Source organism: Cyclopterus lumpus, chromosome 8 (assembly GCF_009769545.1).
Source record: "Cyclopterus lumpus isolate fCycLum1 chromosome 8, fCycLum1.pri, whole genome shotgun sequence".
Lineage (NCBI taxonomy): Eukaryota > Metazoa > Chordata > Actinopteri > Perciformes > Cyclopteridae > Cyclopterus > Cyclopterus lumpus.
Window position 1 is genome coordinate 1 of NC_046973.1, and position 21,170 is coordinate 21,170.

Below are 21,170 nucleotides of genomic sequence, written 5' to 3' on the forward strand. Positions count from 1 at the left end.
GGGAGGCTGGCTCACCAGGCATCAGACGCCGCCAGTTCCAATGGACCCTATGAGATGTGAAGTCACAAAGACTCCGGGGAGGAAGCAGATTTAGTAAAGTGCAATGGAGAGATGTAAATTCATCCATAAGTAGAGAAGGAAGAGGAGATAGGTGCTCAGTGTATCCTAAAACATCCCCCAGCAGCCTATAACCTATAGCAGCATATCTAGAGGCTCGACCAGGGCAAACCTGATTCAGCCCTAACTATAAGCACTATTAAAGAGGAAAGTCTTAAGTCTACATGAGGTGACTGTGTCTGTCTCCCAGACTAAAAGTGGAAACTGGTTCCAAAAAGAAGAGTTTGATAACTGACGGCTCTGGCTCCCATCCTAATTTTAAATGTGATTCTTGATTTTATAAGGAGCCAGCTAATACAGGAGTAATGTGATCTCTTTTCTTAGTTTTTGTGAGTACACAAGCTCCAGCATTCTGGATTAACTGGAGACCTATTAGAACAGCCTGATAATAAGGAGTTGCAGTAATCTAGTCTGGAAGTAACAAACGCATTGAAAAATGCAATCCTTGAGATTTGCTTCACGTGGGAGTTAAAGGACAAGTCCTGATCAAAGATAACGCCGAGATTCTTTACAGTGGTGTTGGATGCCAGGGCAATGCCATCTACAGAAACCACAACACCAGATAATTGATGTCTGAGGTGTTCTGGGCCGAGTAACTTCAGTTTTTTCTGAGTTTAACATCAGGAAGTTGCAGGTTATCGTTGTTTTTATGTCTTTAAGACATGCTTGAAGTTTAGCGAGCTGGTTGGACACCTCTGGTTTGATGGATAGATATAATTGAGTATCATCTGCATACCAATGAAAGTTTATGGAGTGTTTCCTGATATATTGCCCAAAGGAAGCATATACAAGGTAAATAAAATTGGTCCAAGCACAGAACCTTGTGGAACTCCGTGATTAACATCGGTGGTCATCGAGGCTTCATCGATTACAAATACAAATTGAGACCGATCTGATAAATAGGATTTAAACCAACTTAGTGCGGTACCTGAAATGCCAATCGACTGATCTGGTCTCTGTAATAGGATGTCATGATCAATGATGTCGAAGTTCTAACAAAACAAGTACAGAGATGGAGAGATTACAAGGTAATTTTCACCAGTGCTGTCACTGTGCTGTGGTTTTTTTCTAAATCCTGACTGAAACTCCTCAAATAAACTATTATGATGTAGAAAGTCACACAACTGATTTGCGACTACTCGCTGTTCAAATCTTTTCATTGAAGAAGTTCATGAAGTCCTTACTACTGAGGTCTATAGGAATACACGGCTCCACAGAGCTGTGACTCTCTGTCAGCCTGGCTACAGTGCTAAAGAGAACCCTGGGGTTGTTCTTATTTTTCTCTATTACTGATGAGTAATAGGCTGCTCTGGCATTACGGAGAGCCTTCTTATACTGTGTATGTCTATTTGCAACAGGAAGTCAGCCTTATTCTACAATAGCATTATATTTACATGAAAGTTACACCCTTGATGTGCAGAGATTAATACTTTATTAAAAAATTAACTTATTCTATTTAAAACAGTTAACATCAACTTTTGTTGTCTAGTTGCTATTGTGATTTTTCTCCATGATGATGGTGATGATGATGATAATGATAATTATGATGTCTCTCTGTGTTTCAGATACCTGACAGAGTTTGTAGATTTGGGAAATCTTTCTGTGTTGAGAACGTTCAGAGTACTTAGAGCTCTGAAGACCATCACAGTCATCCCTGGTCAGTGTGTGTATCTGTTTTGGTAGTTTAAAATTCCGATTGAACGGTTAGTCTTTAATGCCGCCCCCCCCCCCCCCCCCCACCCCTGTCAGGCCTAAAGACGATTGTCGGAGCGCTCATCCAATCAGTAAAGAAGCTGGCTGATGTGATGATTCTGACCGTGTTCTGCCTGAGCGTCTTCGCTCTGATTGGTCTGCAGCTCTTTATGGGAAACCTGCGCCAGAAATGTGTTCTGGTACCACCGCTGTTGCTTGGCAACCACACCTCTGACACCCACCTCAGTACTGGTAACCATGGATCTGAAACCCAAAGCAACAACACAGGAAGCAGCAACTTTGACTACTCAGAGTACATCAACAACCCAGGTATGATACAGGTACTACTATCACTAATACTATGATACCTCATCAAATACCTCTCCATGCTAAAAATACTACTACCACTAATATTACAATACCTCTCCAAGGTGCAAATACTAGTACTACTCCTGTAAAGGTGTGCAGCTATACTTCAGACTTCAGTATTGTATGGACCACTTTTACTTTGGTCGTGTATAGACAGCTTTACTTCAGTATTGTACAGACCAGCTTTACTTCAGTAAGGTACAGACAATCTTTACTTCAGTATTGCACGGACCAGCTTTACTTCATTAGGGTACAAACCAGCTTTACTTCAGTAAGGTACGAACCAGCTTTACTTCATTAGGGTACAAACCAGCTTTACTTAAGTATTGTACGGACTAGCTTTACTTCAGTATTGTACGGACCAGCTTTACCTCATTAGGGTACAGACCAGCTTTACTTCAGTAAGGTACAGACCAGCTTTACATAAGTATTGTACGGACCAGCTTTACTTCAGTAGGGTACAGACCAGCTTCAGTTGAGTAATGAACCAGCCTCCAGAGAGACCAGGAGATGTTGTCTTCATTATATATTGTTATGACGGTGTGACGACCTCATTTAGTTCCGTTCGACTTCATCATCCTATTTGTGGGACACCAACACCAGAGGTCACTAGATGTTTGTGCTTCACATATTAAGGGAACGAGAACTTATCACTGATGCTTCTGTATATCTGTCTGTCTGTCTGATAGAAAACTACTACTACCAGCCCGGTCAACTTGATGCTCTGCTGTGTGGAAACAGCTCTGATGCTGGGTACGTTGATGATGATGATGATGATGACAATGATGACGATGATGATGATGATGATGATTATTATTTCAGGGTATGTCCGGAGGGTTACGTTTGTCTGAAAGCGGGGAGAAACCCAAACTACGGATACACAAGCTACGACTCATTTGGTTGGGCGTACCTGTCTCTGTTCAGACTGATGACCCAGGACTTCTGGGAGAACCTGTTCCAGCTGGTCAGTAACGGACTGGTCCCAGTACTAACTGGTCCTTACTGGTCTTTGACTGTGACTGATTTTTTAAGGATTTATTGGTTTCAGCGGGTAGATGATCTTTTTTTTTCTTCAAGAGTGAACATTGTGGGAATACATTTTCTCTCTAACTGAGTGTAGACAGTTTAAAGATTGACAGGACAGACAACCAATCAGAGCAGAGAACATGAACAGGTCATTTTCAGCAGGTTTCCTCTTAGAACGTTTGATTTATTACAGCTGTCTGTTTTTCACCTGTCTGTCTCTCACCTGTATGTATATCACCAGTCTGTCTTTCATCTGTCTGTATGTTACCTGTATGTATATAACCTGTCTGTCTTTCACCTGTCTCTATTTTACCTGTCTGTCTCTCACCCATCTGTCTGACTGCAGACACTACGAGCAGCTGGTAAAACCTACATGATCTTCTTCGTGGTTGTTATCTTCCTTGGCTCGTTCTACCTTATTAACCTCATCCTAGCCGTGGTTGCCATGGCGTACGCCGAGCAGAACGAGGCCACCATGGCCGAGGCTAAACAGAAGGAGGAAGAGTACGCTCAGATCCTGGAGATGCTAAAGAAGAGAGAGGAGGAGGTATGATGTGATGAAACAAGCTGACTGTGAAGACCCACAGCTCAACACTTATCCTTCTTGTTATTCCAGCAGGCGGCCAGCAGGGCTCAGCTCTTAGAGGACCCAGATGGAGCACCACAGAAGAAGAATTCATCTGTAGAAACAAAGGGTCACGACCAAGAACACACTGCCATGGAAGGTACACACATACATGCACACACAGACAGATAAACGTACATGAAACCTTATTAACAAACAAACTAATGACACCAGATCATACAAACATGGTCCTGCTGATGCGCCATGGCCCCTGCTGATTCCCCCCCCTCCTCTCTACCTCCTCCTTTTTTCTATTTCTTGGGAGATTTTCCTGATCTGATGTGAGGTCCTGGGACAGGGATGTCGTATGTGTACAGATTGTAAAGCCCTCTGAGGCAGGTGATATTGGGATATATAAAATAAACTGAATTGAAATTGAATTGAATAGTAGGCATAATGAACACGTTACTGATATCCAAAATAGCAGCAACAGTGGATGTCATAGAATAATACTAATAATAGAAGCAGTAATGGTATTGGCAATGCTAAAAACTATGCAACTAATAGTAATAATGATAATAGCAGGAGGTGTCAGGCAAGACCACAATCCAGATAACCACAATCCAGATAACCACAATCCATGTAAATAGAAGTAGATAGAGAAAAGGGACATCACCAGGGCCATGGCAAGCTCCTGACACAACCACGATCCATGAAAACCTGTGAGGCGAGAAAGCACAAAGACTCCGGCGAAGAAGTAGAGTTAGTAATGTCCATTAAAAAGACATGAAATTGTCCAGAAGGAGACAGAGAAGAGGAGAGAGGAGCTCAGTGTATCCTAAAATGTCCCCCAGCATATCTAGGGGTTGGACCAGGGCAAACATGAGCCAGCCCTAACTATAAGCGCTATCAAAGAGGAAAGTCTTTAGTCTACTTTTAAATGTCATCATTCATACACATTCATAGACTGATGGGAGGAGCTACCATGTAATGTGCCACCTGCTCATCAGGGCTTTAACGAAGCATTCACACACTGATGGCACAACCTTTTTGGGGTTGTGTTTTGCTCAAGGATACATTGACTAGAGGAGCCGGGGTTTGAAACATCAATTTTCTAATTGGGCTACGACCAGCTCTACCTGAGCCACGGTCGCCCCTGACCAGTCCTCTAAGAAAACTAAAAGAGAACACCATGAAGAGAGACACAACAGACCCTAACCCTAGGGACCCTAACACTCCACCACACTGTGTTCCTGAACACATGAGAGCAACATGAGAATTACCAACGATCAAGACGCCAAATGTATCAATCAGTTATTAATCAGGCACATCTTGTTTCTAAAAGATGCAGAAAAACTGGTTCACGTGTGTGTTACTTCTATATTACTGCAATTCCTTATTATCAGGCTGCCTTCCAGTTGATCCAGAATGCTGCAGCTTGTGTACTAACAACAACTAAGAAAAGAGATTACATTACTCCTGTATTAGCTGCTCGGCACTGGCTCCCTGTAAAATCAAGAATCACATTTAAAATTCTTCTCCTCACCTACAAAGCCTTGATTGGCGATGCACCATCATATCTTAAGGAGCTTGTAGTACCATATTGCCCCACTAGAGAGATGCGCTCACTAAATGCGGGGCTACTCGTGGTTCCTAGAGTCCTAAAAAGTAGGATGGGAGCCAGAGCCTTCAGTTATCCAGCTCCTCTTTTATGGAACCAGCTTCCACTTTCAGTCCGGGAGGCAGACACAGTCACCTCATTTAAGAATAGACTTAAGACTTTCCTCTTTAATAGTGCTTATAGTTAGGGCTGAATCAGGTTTGTCCTGGTCCAGCCCCTTGATATGCTGTTATAGGCTTATAGGCTGCTGGGGGATGTTTTAGGATACCCTGAGCACCTATCTCCTCTTCCCTCTCTACTTATGGATGAATTTACATCTCTCCATTGCACATTACTAACTGTACTTCGTCCCCGGAGTCTTCGTGACTTCACGTCTCATAGGGTCCATTGGACCTGGCTGTGTCTGATGCCTCCTGCCTGGTGGGTCGGCCTCCTGCCATGGCCTTGATGATGCCCCCCCACCCCCTCCTCCTCTCTACCTCCTTCTGTTTCATGGATTGTGGACGTCCATGCCTACTACTAATTATTCATACATTTCTGTCATATTCATTGAGTGTGTTGTAACTCTATAATGCTGTTCATTCTGTACACATGACATCTATTGCCTCTGTCTATCCCGGGAGAGGGATCCTCCTCTATTGCTCTCCTGAAGGTTTCGTCCCTATTTTCCCTGTGAAAGATTTTTTTCTATTATTTGGGAGTCTTTCCTGATCCGATGTGAGGTCAAAGGTCAGGGATGTCGTATGTGTACAGATTGTAAAGCCATCTGAAGCAAATTTGTAATTTGTGATATTGGGCTATATAAAATAAACTGAATTGAATTGAATTATTGGAACGGGCGTTTACAGGAAAGGAGAAAAAACAGATACATGAGTCGAGATGCCGAAAGGAGGATAGATGATGTAATGTTCTCTTAACAGACTGAGGAGCAAAACGTTCATGTTGCTGAGCGTTATTACAACTAACGATCAACAGCGCCGTCCTGCAGACTTAGTTTCATCTCAAAAACAACTTTCTATTTGAATCCTCTCTCTAACCTGCTGTATGTTTCAGACTTTGCAGACGACCAGAGGCCGTGTCCTCCATGTTGGTACGTCTTTGCCGACATTTTCCTGAAATGGAACTGTTGTGGCTGCTGGCGGTGGCTCAAACAGTATCTCTACACCATTGTCATGGACCCTTTCGTTGACCTCGGAATTACTATCTGTATTGTCCTCAACACCGTCTTCATGGCCATGGAGCATTATCCAATGACAGAGGAGTTTGAGGAGCTTCTGAGCATTGGAAATCTGGTTAGTGGTGAAGAAAAGTCAGTCAGAGAGTCGGTTTCTTTATGGGGCGTGGTCTTCATTCCCAAACCATGTTTTATAAAACACCATGATGTAATATACTGTATTATAAAATACAAAGAAAGTTCTGTTGTTCATTGTGGCATATAGTCAATAAGATTGTCAACATGTTGCAGTGTCCTTGATCCTCTCAGTAAAGATATGTTTCCCATCACATAATGGTATCAGTCTAATATCTGATGAGTAATGTTTGTACAATCAGGCTTATTTTGAGATTATGAGGTGATGTTTAAATATTTTTTAAATTATTTTTGTGTCTCTTTTCAACAGTTTCAGACAACCACAAGTCAAAGACAGAACCTTTTTCCAATTGTTAGGCAGTCACTAAGATAGAACATTATAGACATCAGGAGTGGTATTTTGTCATAGCTTCCTAGTTCAGAAAATTACAGGTCTAAAAAAATATTGAAAAGATCTTTTAAAAAAAAGCTTTCTTTTTTATGATAATCTTTTGTATATTGGCCGCCATCCGTTCTCACTCAAAAGCTTGTCATATGGGCTCAGATCAGTCTAAATAATTGCAAATGCACACAGAGAGACTCACAAATGCAAACACAAAGATTCACAAATGGGCACAGAACAATTCAAAGATATATTCGATTTACAAATGCAAACAGAAGGATTTACAAATAAATTAGACTCACAAATACATGCAGAACAATTCACAAATACATTCCAATGCACATAAATGAATTACGATTTATATAAATGTAAAAGAAAAATCACAAATATATTTCTGAATTTCTATGTGGATTTTTCAATTTTGTTTGTGGATTTGTATGTATTAATTTGTCAATCGCACTGCATTTGTTTGTGGATCGCTCCACATGTGTAACCCCCCCCCCCCCTTGTTGTAAGTCATGTCAACAAGGAAGGGTTAGGGTTTGTTGTAAGTCATTGAAACTTCGGTTTGATCTTGTAAATCTTGTAAAGAATCTTGGCGTGATTGACACGAATAGAGCGAAGCGAAAAATTCGCCCGACGCTGAGTTGCGGAAGCCAATCAGCTTTGAGACACTCCGCCCGTCATCACTGACGTTGTGCTGTTGGTGAATCTAGCTGCTGCTAACTGTTTCCACGGCGTAAAGCCACGGAGATAAGCCACGCCCCTCTTAGGCGTGAATGAAGCGAATGACGCTCATGTGATTGGTTGAAAATGAGGGCGACATCTGATTGGCTACAGATAGGTCTATGTTGAAAAAAACGCATTTGCGAATCCAGCCACGGCAGGGGAGTCTCATAAAACCCACACACACATGTGGAGCAATCCACAAACAAATGCAGTGCGATTGACAAATAAATACATACAAATCCACAAACAAATAGAAGAATCCACATAGAAATGCAGAAATGTATTTGTGGTTTTTCTTTTACATTTATATAAATCTTAATTTATTTATGTGTGCATTGGAAGGTATTTGTGAATCGTTCTGCGTGCATCTACATCCAGGACATGGTAAAACCGTACACCCCAGCTCATTCACTTCCCTCGGCTTCTGCCAATCGGCTTGTAGCTCCGTCACTACGAGCTAAACACTCTACAAAGTCACGACTGTTTGCTGTGCTGGCTCCTCATTGGTGGAACGAGCTCCCCATTGACATCAGGACAGCAGAAAGTCTCTACATCTTCCGTCGTTTGAAAATCCTTTTGTGTGCATTTGTAAATCAAATATATTTGTGAATTGTTCTGTGCACATTTGTGAATTTTTGTGTTTGCATTTGCGAGTCTCTCTGTGCATTTGCAATTATTGAGACTGATCTGACTCCATACTGTCAGGCTGAGCCCACCAAAGGTGGACCAACCCCCATTCATTCAATAGCCTTGGGGTTAAGCTTTTTCTGCTGACCTCTGATCCCCCTCAGGTTTTCACAGGGATCTTCACAGCAGAGATGGTCCTCAAACTTCTGGCCATGGACCCGTACTACTACTTCCAGGTCAGACCCCCTGTTTGTTTACTGGCCTGCAGTCAAATAGTGTTTATGTTTGGAAAAGAGAGTGAAATGAGCAAAAGCACCGAAGTGGTTTTGATCTTTTTCTTTTCCTAAGTTTTTTCTCCTCATAACATTTTAAATCGAGGTCAAGAAAAAGTTTTTAAAAAGACACAATACACAATTTTTTTACTGACAGCTGCTTCCATGGTAACATGTGTGTGATTATTCTGTTGCCATGGCTGCAGGTGGGCTGGAACATCTTTGACAGCATCATCGTCACCATGAGTCTGGTAGAGCTGGGATTGGCTAACGTTCAGGGCCTATCTGTGCTGCGCTCCTTCCGATTGGTCAGTGTGAATTCATTACTTATTCAATTTTTAAATCGATTAGATTACTGTCTACCTGTCCGTCTACCTGTCTGTCTTCTCACCTGTTTTCCTGCCTGACTCATGTCCAGATGCGAGTGTTTAAGCTGGCGAAGTCGTGGCCAACTCTCAACATGTTGATAAAGATCATTGGGAACTCGGTGGGTGCTCTGGGGAACCTGACTCTGGTCCTGGCCATCATCGTCTTCATCTTTGCTGTCGTCGGCATGCAGGTTTTTGGGAAGAACTACAAAGACTGCGTCTGTCGCATCGCACTTGACTGCGAACTTCCCCGCTGGCACATGTACGACTTCTTCCACGCCTTCCTCATCATCTTCAGGGTCCTGTGTGGAGAGTGGATTGAGACCATGTGGGACTGCATGGAGGTCTCGGGTCAGACCATGTGTTTGATTGTTTTCATGATGGTCCTCGTTATCGGAAACCTGGTGGTGAGTCTCTGTATGCACAAAGATACTCTGACCTGAGCCTGAACAAGATAAGATAAGATAAAATAAGATAATCCTTTATCAGTCCCGCTGTGGGGTAATTTACAGCATTACAGCAGGAGAGACATAGTAAAAAATAAAATTACAAAACAAGTGATATAAATAATAAACAGTAAAAACACTACAGCATCTACAATAACTGAATATTATATATACAGACAGAATACATATAATTATTTTGCACAGTGTATTTATATTGCACAGGTTGAAATGTTTGAAGTGATTGACATGTGTTGTGGTCTTTTGGGTGCTCCGTTGGTTGTGCAGACTGAAGGCAGCAATTCAATTCAATTCAGTTTATTTTGTATCACCCAAAATCACACATTTTCCTCAGAGGGCTTTACAATCTGTACACATACGACATCCCTGTCCCAGGACCTCACATCGGATCAGGAAAAACTCCCAAAACAAAGTGAAGAAACCTTCAGGAGAGCAAACCTGAGCCAGCCCTAATTATAAGTGCTGTTAAAGAGGAAAGTCTTAAGTCTACTCTTAAATGAGGTGACTGTGTCTGCCTCCCGGACTGAAAGTGGAAGCTGGTTCCATAAAAGAGGAGCTTGATAACTGAAGGCTCTTGCTCCCATCCTACTTTTTAGGACTCTATGAACCTACAAGTAGCCCCGCATTTAGTGAGCAGCTCTCTAGTGGGGCAATATGGTACTACAAGCTCCTTAAGATATGATGGTGCATCACCAATCAAGGCTTTGTAGGTGAGGAGAAGAATTTTAAATGTGATTCTTGATTTTACAGGGAGCCAGTGCAGAGCAGCTAATACAGGAGTAATGTAATCTCTTTTCTTATTTTGTGTGAGTACACAAGCTGCAGCATTCTGGATCAACTGTTGCAGTAATCCAGTCTAGAAGTAACAAACGCGTTGTAGTGTCACGGGCTGTCGCTAGGACAGACTAGCCATGTCTGCCGGGCTGTGTTTGTCTGGTTCTAGCCACCTTTTCGCCACTCTTATCAACTCGTGCTTTTGGGACCGGGGCGTCTCTCCGCTTAGGAAAGTCCAGTTATGAAAACGTTGGGCCATGCTAAATTTAGTGAGCCCCTGGCGACTCAAAATCTCCCCCTTTAACTGGTCGTAGTCGTGGGCAATATCAGCCTCTACATCTCGAAACGCTTTAAGGGCCTCACCGGATAGGAAAGGCGCCAGAAGTCCAACCCACTGTCTCTTTGGCCACCCTTCTCGAGTCGCCGTAGCTTCAAAGGCATGAAGGTAAGCTTCCACATCGTCGGTCACGCCAAGTTTAGGGATGAAATCAGCTGCCCTGGGCTTCGACTCTGGCCTCTGCCGGAGCTCCTGCTCCTTCAGTTCATTAGCCCTGATTTGCTGTGCCAACAGGGCACCGCTGATTTCCTGCTGCGACCTCTGGCTCTCCAACAGCATCTGAATCAGTGGCTCCATTTTGGATTGGTGGCCTGGGGTTTGAAGTTCTGAAAAAAGTTGGGACAAGTCGTCAATATCTCCTCTCTCAATCATCCGCACTTTGGCCCCAGTGCTCGCATTCTCCACCACCTGTAGTGTCACGGGCTGTCGCTAGGACAGACTAGCCTGGGGCAGTGCAAAAAGAGAGCTGGACACAGGCACGTCCGAGGGTATTTAACAAAAAGTAAGGTTTATTTCCCATCCCACCAGTAAGGTAACGTCCAAAAACAACAAAGTATCAAAAAAGGGTCCAGTTAGACAACACAAAACATCCCGGAGGAGAAAGTGGTTAATTAACCAAACAAAACTCCACACTGGTGACTCCAGGCTACGAGGTCCTCTTCCTTGTCGTCCTCTTACAGGTGCTTGTGGGTTCACCTTCCGCTTGTGTGTTTTCTCCTTCCCAGGTGCTCTCTCTTAAGTCTCCCAGCCCTGCCTCAATCAGGTGCCTTAAGCAGCTGCAGCTGGGTGAGCGGTGAGGCAGGCTGGGAGATGTAGTTCTTGCACTGGTGGCCATTTTGTAGCGCCTCTCCACTACCTGTCCCCTTGTGATGCCACAGCGTGAACAAGTTTTTTCTGCATCTTTCTGAGACAAGATGTGTCTGATTTTTTAAATGTTACGTAGATGAAAATGCAGTCCTTGAGATTTTCTTAACGTGGGAGTTAAAGGACAAGTCCCGATCAAAGATAACGCCAAGATTCTTTACAGTGGTGTTGGATGCCAGGGCAATGCCATCTACAGAAACCACATCACCAGATAATTGAATCTTTGATGTAAGAAGGAAGGACTTGTGGTACCACTCCTTCACACACCGAGGATGAATCAGTTTTTTTTTTCATGAGTGTGATCAGTCCAGTTTATTGATCAGGTTAACACCAAAGATTTTACCATCTCAGTGTCCATTCCCTGAATGTTCACTGGTTCCGGAGGAGAGCATTTACCCCAGCGGAAGTCCACCACTAAGCTAAGCTAATCGAAGCTTAACTAAGCTTTTTCTCTTTGGCAAACTGCAATTTGCTCACTGACTGCCTTCCTCCAAAGATGGAGTAGCTGCTTCAAGAACCTCATCAGTGATTGACATGTCCCGGCCTGCCAAGTGCTGCCTAAGAATCAAGTTTGAATGAGCTTGATGGGGAACAAATAAACTGAAAAACAGGTCTGACAGTTCTAAACAAATCAAAGTACAGGTCCTACATCTTGCCCTGCCCTCAAACCTCCCAAATCTAGTCATCTGTTAGGTCTTGAATCCGTTTCTTAATCTGTTACTGGTCTAGTTGCAGGTCCTTAATCTGTTCCTGGTCTTGTTTCACATCCTGATTTTGTCCCCTGTCTAGTTTCAGAATCTGTATCTGTCCCTGGTCTTGTTTCATGTTCTGAATCTGTCCCTGGTCTTATTTCAGGTTCTGAATCTGTTCCTGGCCTTGTTGCTGAGCTCATTTAGTGGTGATAATCTTGCGGCTCCAGAAGATGAGGGAGAAAACAATCTGCAGATCGCTATGAACAGGATCAGTCAGGCTGTGTCTTGGGCAAAGAAATGGATCCTGGAACAAATCTGGACTATCACTGGAAAGAAGAACCACATTAACCCAGACCACACCGGTAGGAGCAGACCTGGAACTACAACAAATAAGTTATTTATTGATTTCCTTGAGTATCTATTTATCTGTGTTTAGTATTTATTCAGTGTTCCAGGTGTTTTGTTTGTTATATTCAAATTAAATATTCACTATGATTTCAAATGGTTGAAGTTCTTTAAATCATAAATTCATGACTGAATGTATTTTGGTTGACTTAATGATTTTTCATGTTTGTGAATTTCATCATTAGTGGTCGACAGTGAGGAAGACAATAGGACTACGAAGGTAATCTTAGCATTGACCTTTGTGACCTCAAGCCAGGCGGTGTCAGAGGTCGAGTACCTCGACTATAACCATGGCAACCTGACAAACAACGATGACATCATTCCCTGTATGACGGTCCCGATCGCCGAGGCTGAGTCCGACTTTGAAACGCATGACAATGATGATGAAGAGTACGAAGAAGAGGATGAGGATGAAGAAAAGCACTCCCATGTGAACATTATACTCTTCTTTTTCATTGCATATTTTATTTTATTATATTATATTTTATTTTATTATATTCAAATCTATTTTATTCTCTTCTATTGTGGCATTTCACCTAAAATTAAACTCTAGTGCGTCAAGTTCAGATAAAACTGAACAGATATTGATGTAACCTTCAGTTAGTGGGAGACCCGACAGATGAAGAGCCCAAATATCAATTTGCATTACATTTATTATTATTATTTTTTGCCTTTATGCAAGTCAATTGAAAACCAATTATTATTTACAGTGATGACCTTGCCAAGAAGCAGCAAAAGAAGGGAAGTTAATACAAGATATTGGAACATGAATACAACTATTGCAATAAAACAACATTAGACAACAATAAAACATCACAATACATACAGTATTACAACAATAGAGATATTGACTTCCTCTGAAGAAACAAGGAAATGAATGAGTGTGCTGAGAATGTTTATCGACTCGACCACAGTAGGAGCGGACTTTAGGTATGACCAGACATAAATTGGGGTTATTGTTGGCGATACGGAGGGTTTTGCCAATGATAATCTTATAAATAACTGGAGTGATAGGCAGTTGACTAAGGAATGCAAATTACAGTTTTTAGTGTTTAAAGGGACTAATGGCAGGATGACAGATGATGTCCAGTTTATTTAGAAGATCTTTGCAGGTCCATCGTAGATTAAGTTGTGAGAATTGTGAGATATTTCATCTTAATAAGTCATGCATTGCATGGATAAAATATGCTTTATTACAGTACAGGAAACCAATTATTTCTCTGTTTTGGGAGAGTAACGTTTAGACAATAGTCTTTTCTTCTCCTGTGACTCAAGGTGTGGGGGAACTATTTATTGACCAGTTTCTCAAGGACTTTTGAGAGGAAAGGCCTTTATATAGTGTAGTAATGAGTGGTTTAGAGCCAGCTGCTGAGAGCCAAATTCCCAGGTATTAATAAGAATGAAAAAAAGGTTACATTCTTAAGTCTATGGATGGTTCTCAAGAATAAAATACATTTATTCATCTGCAGCATTCAGGACAATTTTGACCAGATCAGGAAAATTGATTAATTTGATAAAACATTACTGTTCAGAGAGTGAACATAACTACTGTTTATCAGATATGAACATGACTATCAACGACATGCTGTTTGATGTATTTGTACAGTGTGATGAGTCGTCAGTCTGCAGCACCGTTCAGAAACTTCCTGAAGCTCACGAGGACGGAGAAGAAGAAGAGCACGAAGCAAACACACCTGAGGACTGCTTCAGTGACAGTATGGAAACACACACACACACAGACACACACACACACAATTACACCTTTGTTTATTTTGTAAAACAACTTCCAACAAGAAAAGGAACCAATCAATGATCAATCACTTATACTAAACTTTGAGCCGCTCCCTTCCACTATGTAACCTTTTGTTATCAACACTGTAGGGATAGCCTGCGCTTCTCTGAGCTTCAACTTAATTAATCTTCTTCCTGTTTACGTCTCACCGTACGGAAGCATCTGTAGGACAAACCTCTCCATCATCACAATGTTTACTATTTCCAGCTCCACTGGTCCAGTTCAGCAGGTGGTGACCAACTAACTAAATTTATGTTTAACTGAAATGTTTGGAAATAAATATAGTTGTACATTTTAGTTAGAGAAAAGAGAGGGATGAAGTATCTGAGTGTTGGATGGATTGTATCTGTGTGTTCAATGTCTCTGAACACAGATACACTGCATACATTGTGTTTTAAACAGTCAGTGTGTCAGAGCAGAAGTGTTGGATGGAGTGTGTTAAGAGATAGCTTGTGCTATGAATGTACAGTAGTGTGAATGAATCGTCAGGGTCACAGAAGAAGAAGACAGCAGGTGAAATGTATACATTCTAATATAACTATTCAAATACAACATTTGTTATTTGTATATATTCCAGAGTATTACAGACGCTGTCCATTCCTGGACATAGACACATCCCAGAGCAGAGGGAAGGTCTGGTCCAACATCAGGAGAACCTGTTTCTCCATCGTAGAACACAACTACTTTGAGACCTTCATCATTTTTATGATCCTGCTGAGCAGTGGAGCTCTGGTAAATGTAACATATTATTGATTTATACATGATAGGTTTCATGTCATATTTGTTTTAAAATATTCCATAATGTCTGTTTAATGTGATCACGTGCCCGAGCAGGTCTGATCTGAATGGTTCTCACGATTGCATGCAGTGTGAGTACTAACATGCGGAGATAACAAGTCTGACAGCAGCAGGCTCATGAACTGACCACAAGGCATATAACATAGCTGGGATGCTGATTACTAACCTGGCAGCCACATGTTACCCAGGTGAGATTATCTTTACCTCATTAACCCCCATTAACCCTCATTGACCCTTATTGACCCGTATTGACCCACATTACCACACATTACCCCTCATCATCCTCATTAAACATGATTAACCCTTACTTCGGCACTAAACTTCAAGAATGTCTTAAAGACATAAAAACCTGGATGACCTGCAACTTCCCGATGTTAAACTCAGACAAAACTGAAGTTATTTTACTGGCCCTGAACACCTCAGATCAATTATCTGGTGATGTGGTTTCTGTAGATGGCATTGCCCTGGCATCCAACACCACTGTAAAGAATCTCTAGTTATCTTTGACCGAGACTTGTCCTTTAACTCCCACGTTAAGTAAATCTCAAGAACTGCATTTTTTCATCTACGTAACATTTAAAAAATCAGGCACATCTTGTCTCAAAAAGATGCAGAAAAGCTGGTTCACGCGTTTGTTACTTCCAGACTAGATTACTGCAACTCCTTATTATCAGGCTGCTCTAATAAGTCTCTTAAATCCCTCCAGTTGATCCAGAATGCTGCAGCTCGTGTACTCACAAAAACTAAGAAAAGAGATCACATGACTCCTGTATTAGCTGCTCTGCACTGGCTCCCTGTAAAATCAAGAATCACATTTCAAATTCTTCTCCTCACCTACAAAGCCTTGATTGGTGATGCACCATCATATCTTAAGGAGCTTGTAGTACCATATTGCCCCACTAGAGAGCTGCGCTCACTAAATGTGGGGCTACTAGTGGTTCCTAGAGTCCTAAAAAGTAGGATGGGAGCCAGAGCCTTCAGTTATCAAGCTCCTCTTTTATGGAACCAGCTTCCACTTTCAGTCGGGAGGCAGACACAGTCACCTCATGAAGTGAACTTTCTTTTTTAATAGTGCTTATAGTTAGGGCTGAATCAGGTTTGCCCTGGTCCAGCCCCTTGATATGCTGCTATAGGCTAATCGGCTGCTGGGGGATGTTTTAGGATACACTGAGCACCTATCTCCTCTTCTCTCTCCTTATGGATGAATTTACATCTCTCCAGTGCACCTTACTAACTCTACTTCTTCCCCGGAGTCTTTGTGCCTTCTCGCCTCACAGGACCTGGCTGTGTCTGGAGCCGGTCCTGGCTCCAGACACAGCATTATTGAATGTGTTGTAACTCTGTAACGCTGTTCATCCGTACTCATGACATCTATTGCTTCTGTCCATCCGGGGAGAGGGATCCTCCTCTGTTGCTCTCCTAAAGATTTCTTCCCTTTTTTCCCTGTGAAAGGGTTTTTTTCTGGGGAGTTTTTCCTGATCCGATGTGAGATCCTGGGACAGGAATGTGGTATGTGTACGGATTGTAAAGCCCTCTGAGACAAAATTTGGGATTTTGGGCGACACAGAATAAACTCAATTGAATTGAAAATTACCCCTCATCAGGACCCAGGCCTTCTGTGCCGTCTCGAATAGAGCTGAACACCCTAATCACCTCATTATGACGTCACAGCTACAGGTTATTATTTGTTTTGTGTAAACACCTCATATTTGACAAGTGAAATAAAATGTTACATGGAGCGCAACACCTACAAATACACTGCAGAGTGCAGATCCATAAATACGCGCATGATGACATGCTGCGTCATTAACGGACAATGCATAGTCACATCTACGTAATTAACACAAGGACAAGAACAAATTCTTAAAAGAACCAGTCACATTTATTTATAATAAAACATGACGAAAAAAATCAACAAAACGGGGGAACTAAAACACTGTACACTGAAAATAACGAAGCATTCAAATATTATTAACATCAGAAGTAACAATATTAATTAATTATATAATAAAAACAACACCATAGACACATTAATGCTACTGCAATGAACTCACCAGATGCTCACTTAAAAACAAAGTCCATTCTCCTCTCTGTGAAGAAAAAGTTCGATGACGCGGTTGTATAATGTGTCGGTGCGCCGGAGCTCCACCAACAGTGGGGACAGCCGAGCCTCCCCAGTTGCGTTTCTGGAGTAAGTTTTGATGCGTTTTAAGGCTGAGAATGTCCGCTCCACAGTGGCAGTAAACACCAAGACGCTCAGTCGCAAATAAAAGGCATTCCCAGCAATACAGTTGGCAACTCGTCTCCGATGCTGTCATCCAGGAATATCGTTCGTAGTTGGCGAACTGAAAGTGACGCATACACAGGGTTGCAAAATTCCGGGAATATTCAAAGTTGGAAACTTTCCACGGGAATTAATGGGAATAAACAGGAATAAACGGGAATTAACGGGAATAAACTGGAAATTTTGGGGTAATTTAACTGTATTTACCTTGTCATAAGCAGACATGCATGCAAACATTTGTAATACAACTTTTAAAAATGCCATTTTTGACTTTTTTGATATTTTGTGAGTAGACCTTTATTCTTTCATCGAACAACAAAAACATGAACGTTGAATAAAAAAGGTGTATTCCCCATAATTACCACCCCCCAACCCACATTTTTTTGGGGTGTTTTTCCCTGAATCCTTTCAGGTCTAAATGCTTTCTTCCTGGACCTCATCAACGTCCTCCTCACTGCTGTAAAAAGTTAGTCTACTGTATACAAATAAACTTGGTATTAAAATGAACATGGCTTCAGTTTACCAACTAATCAATATGCTATATGACAAACAGTGTTGGGAAAAGTTCACCTCATTAATTATCTTATCTGTATGTATTCATTTAAAACAGACTCTCATTTACATATGCAAGTGTATATAAAATCCACTACAACTCAACAATCCTTATTACCCCTCACTAACCCTTAATAACCCGTATTGCCTGTTATTAACTTGTGTCCTCGTATTGTGAGTGTTGCTATATGGACTCATGAGTATTAAATAAAAGAAATATATATTAATCCTTTTTAAGCCGTATAAAGCCTTAATATATCTCATTAACCCTCATTACCCCTTATTAACCCTTAATAACCCTGGTTACCCCTCAATAACCCCTATTAAGCTGTATTAAGCCTTAATAACCATTATTAACCTTAATTAAGCCTTAATTAACAGTGACATCATGATGAATAATCATGACTTAGGAAACAATAATAGAACTCACCCAATATTACAGAACTATAGATGCCTCCCTCATTTAGCATTTTGCCACAAACACCGATGATCCATATTGGCCGATACCAATCTTATTTGTTGTTGTTTTGGTTTCTTTACGCTACTGGTGTAGATTCTGAGTTTGATCAGAAGTGAACCGAGTTGTGAAGTCTGAACCAGTAGACAGATCTCCTGCATCGCTCCTCTGCACACCAGGTTGAATAAGTCTGCTGCTTAGGGCTCTTTAGCTGTGCTGTCCTCCGTCACCTCCTCCAGGGTGTCCAGTTTGGAGCAAATGGTGATGATCGTAAGGATTACATCCAGTGGATCTGTTCCGGGCTGCAGACACACTCCTGTCCAGAGATATTCACAAACCTCGTCCCTCCTTCCTCACGTGGGGATCGTCACATTTGAGTCTGTTTAGTCACGTTTTGTAGCCACGACTCGGTAAAACACAGTATGCTACACTCTTGTACTCCCTAAACCTCCTTTGCTTTCCTCCTTAGCTCCTCTGGAATCAATGTTTTTTCTCTGATTTCTCTGACATCGGCTGCAGAGCGACCAGCTGATCATCGCGATCAGCTGATCATCGCAATGGTTCTGACTGTTACAGTGCATGGACACTAATGCTTTATCATCATGATTATTAAATTCACACTTATGTTCACAAATCCTGTTTTTTAACTTTCTCAACAGCATTTTAAGTAACTGTTACATCTGATTCTGCATATGACCTCCATGTAAAACACCAGACTCTGGGTGGCTGAATAGATTGGCGCTAATCATAGAATAACAGTTTATACAATTATGACAAGGAAAACTACAACAACATTTTAAACAGAATCCGTCCATTATGGTAGCTCCTCCCATCAGTATGTGAATGGCCTGGGAAGAGGAATCTCCAGAAGGCGGTCTCATTAAATCAGGCTGTACCTTATTGAGATGGTTGTCCAAATGTTCATCTCCATATCCCTTCACTTTAAATCTATGACAAAGGACTTTAGCGTGTGGCATAAATAAAATGATAGCATACCATACATTCTGCATGCAATGCATCATGGGAGAGAGATCCTCCTTGGTTGCTCTCCCTGAACATTCTTATTTTATTTCCCTAGGAAAAGGTTTTTTGGGGGAATTATTCCTGTTTTTATGTGAGGGTCAAAGGTCAGAGGAGGTGTACAGATGTAAAGTCCTCTGAGGCACATTTGTGTGTACATTAAAATGTAATGTAATTGAAATAGAATACACAACACATGAAACATGAACTAAGTGTATGTGTGTGAGCAGGCGTTTGAGGACATCTACTTGGAGCAACGGCGGGTCATCAAGACAGTCCTGGAGTATGCAGACCAGGTGTTCACCTACGTGTTTGTGCTGGAGATGATTGTCAAGTGGGTTGCCTATGGATTCAAGACTTACTTCACCAACGCCTGGTGCTGGCTCGACTTCCTCATCGTAGACGTAAGCGCATGAATACCTGCTGGTAACCATAGAAACAGTAATGATGCTTCAGGGATTCACCCGAACATCCTCCAACAGGGAGGATGGATTGATTCATTCAATATGACATTACATTACATTCATACACTGTAGAGACAGCTACAGGGAAGGATTCAGAGTTAAGTGTCTTGCTCAAGGACACATCGACAAGGGCGGGGATTGAACAGCCAACCCCCTGATTGAAAGACGGACCTGCTAACCACTGACCCACAGTCGCCCCTTATGACACAGTGACATTACACAGCGACATTAAATGCCTCCTAATCAGGAAACACACTATAAAGTAGGACTGTACTTAATAGTGTAACATTCAAAATGCTTTTTTAAATTGTGTTTAAAACCACATTTTTGCATAGTTGTAGATATTATATCCATATTATATATTGTTATAATGATTCTATTACTATAATTAGATTCCAGTGGTGTCTCCATAGGATTGTTTCTCTGATCCAAACAAGTGTCAACGAGAGGCTCACTGAGAATGTGTGACATCATCACCCAGTTTTTGAGAATGTGTGATGTCATCACCAGGTTTTTGAGAATGTGTTATGTCATCACCAGGTTATTTGAGTATGTGTGAGGTCATCACCAGCTGTGGTGTGTCTTCTAGGTGTCTCTGGTGTCTCTGACAGCAAACATCCTGGGATACTCTGAGTTGGGCGCCATCAAGTCTCTGAGGACTCTGAGAGCTCTGAGGCCCCTGAGGGCCCTCTCTCGCTTCGAGGGCATGAGGGTGAGACAGGCATTTTAAACACTGACGGAGATATGGGGTCAGATCAGTCTCAATAATTGCAAATGCACACAGAGAGACTCACAAATGCAAACACAAAGATTCACAAATGCGAACAGAACAATTTACAAATATGTTCAATTTACAAATGCATGCAGAACGATTCACAAATACCTTCCAATGCACACATAAATAAATTACGATTTATAAAAAAAAGAAAAATCACAAATACATTTTTGCATTTCTATGTGGATTCTTCTATTTATTTGTGGAATTGTATGTATTTATTTGTCAATTGCACTGCATTTGTTTGTGGATTACTTCACAAATGCGTTTTTTCAGATGTCGCCCTCATTTTCAACCAATCACATGAGCGTCATTCGCTTCATTCGCGCCTTAGAGGGGCGTGACTTATCTCCGTGGCTTTACTCCGTGGAAACAGTTATCATTTCCGCCATCCACCATGGAAGAAATAACCACT

At 41.7% G+C, this 21,170-nt stretch overlaps 1 protein-coding gene across 1 annotated transcript in view; it reads left to right on the forward strand.

Moving 5' to 3' along the window:
• Nucleotides 1–1,674: 1,674 nt before the first annotated feature.
• scn4ab (sodium channel, voltage-gated, type IV, alpha, b) overlaps nucleotides 1,675–21,170 on the forward strand; it is a gene marked incomplete at its 5' end in the record, with an annotated part of 29,967 nt that continues 10,471 nt past the window's right edge. The window contains 16 exons of the mRNA XM_034538934.1: nucleotides 1,675–1,774; nucleotides 1,867–2,139; nucleotides 2,868–2,931; nucleotides 3,001–3,142; nucleotides 3,551–3,751; nucleotides 3,821–3,929; nucleotides 6,444–6,682; nucleotides 8,602–8,673; nucleotides 8,916–9,017; nucleotides 9,128–9,484; nucleotides 12,372–12,570; nucleotides 12,799–13,043; nucleotides 14,220–14,328; nucleotides 14,983–15,137; nucleotides 19,747–19,920; nucleotides 20,570–20,692. Coding sequence (XP_034394825.1) covers nucleotides 1,675–1,774; nucleotides 1,867–2,139; nucleotides 2,868–2,931; nucleotides 3,001–3,142; nucleotides 3,551–3,751; nucleotides 3,821–3,929; nucleotides 6,444–6,682; nucleotides 8,602–8,673; nucleotides 8,916–9,017; nucleotides 9,128–9,484; nucleotides 12,372–12,570; nucleotides 12,799–13,043; nucleotides 14,220–14,328; nucleotides 14,983–15,137; nucleotides 19,747–19,920; nucleotides 20,570–20,692 — 2,664 coding nt within the window. The remainder of the gene's footprint in view (nucleotides 1,775–1,866; nucleotides 2,140–2,867; nucleotides 2,932–3,000; nucleotides 3,143–3,550; nucleotides 3,752–3,820; nucleotides 3,930–6,443; nucleotides 6,683–8,601; nucleotides 8,674–8,915; nucleotides 9,018–9,127; nucleotides 9,485–12,371; nucleotides 12,571–12,798; nucleotides 13,044–14,219; nucleotides 14,329–14,982; nucleotides 15,138–19,746; nucleotides 19,921–20,569; nucleotides 20,693–21,170) is intronic.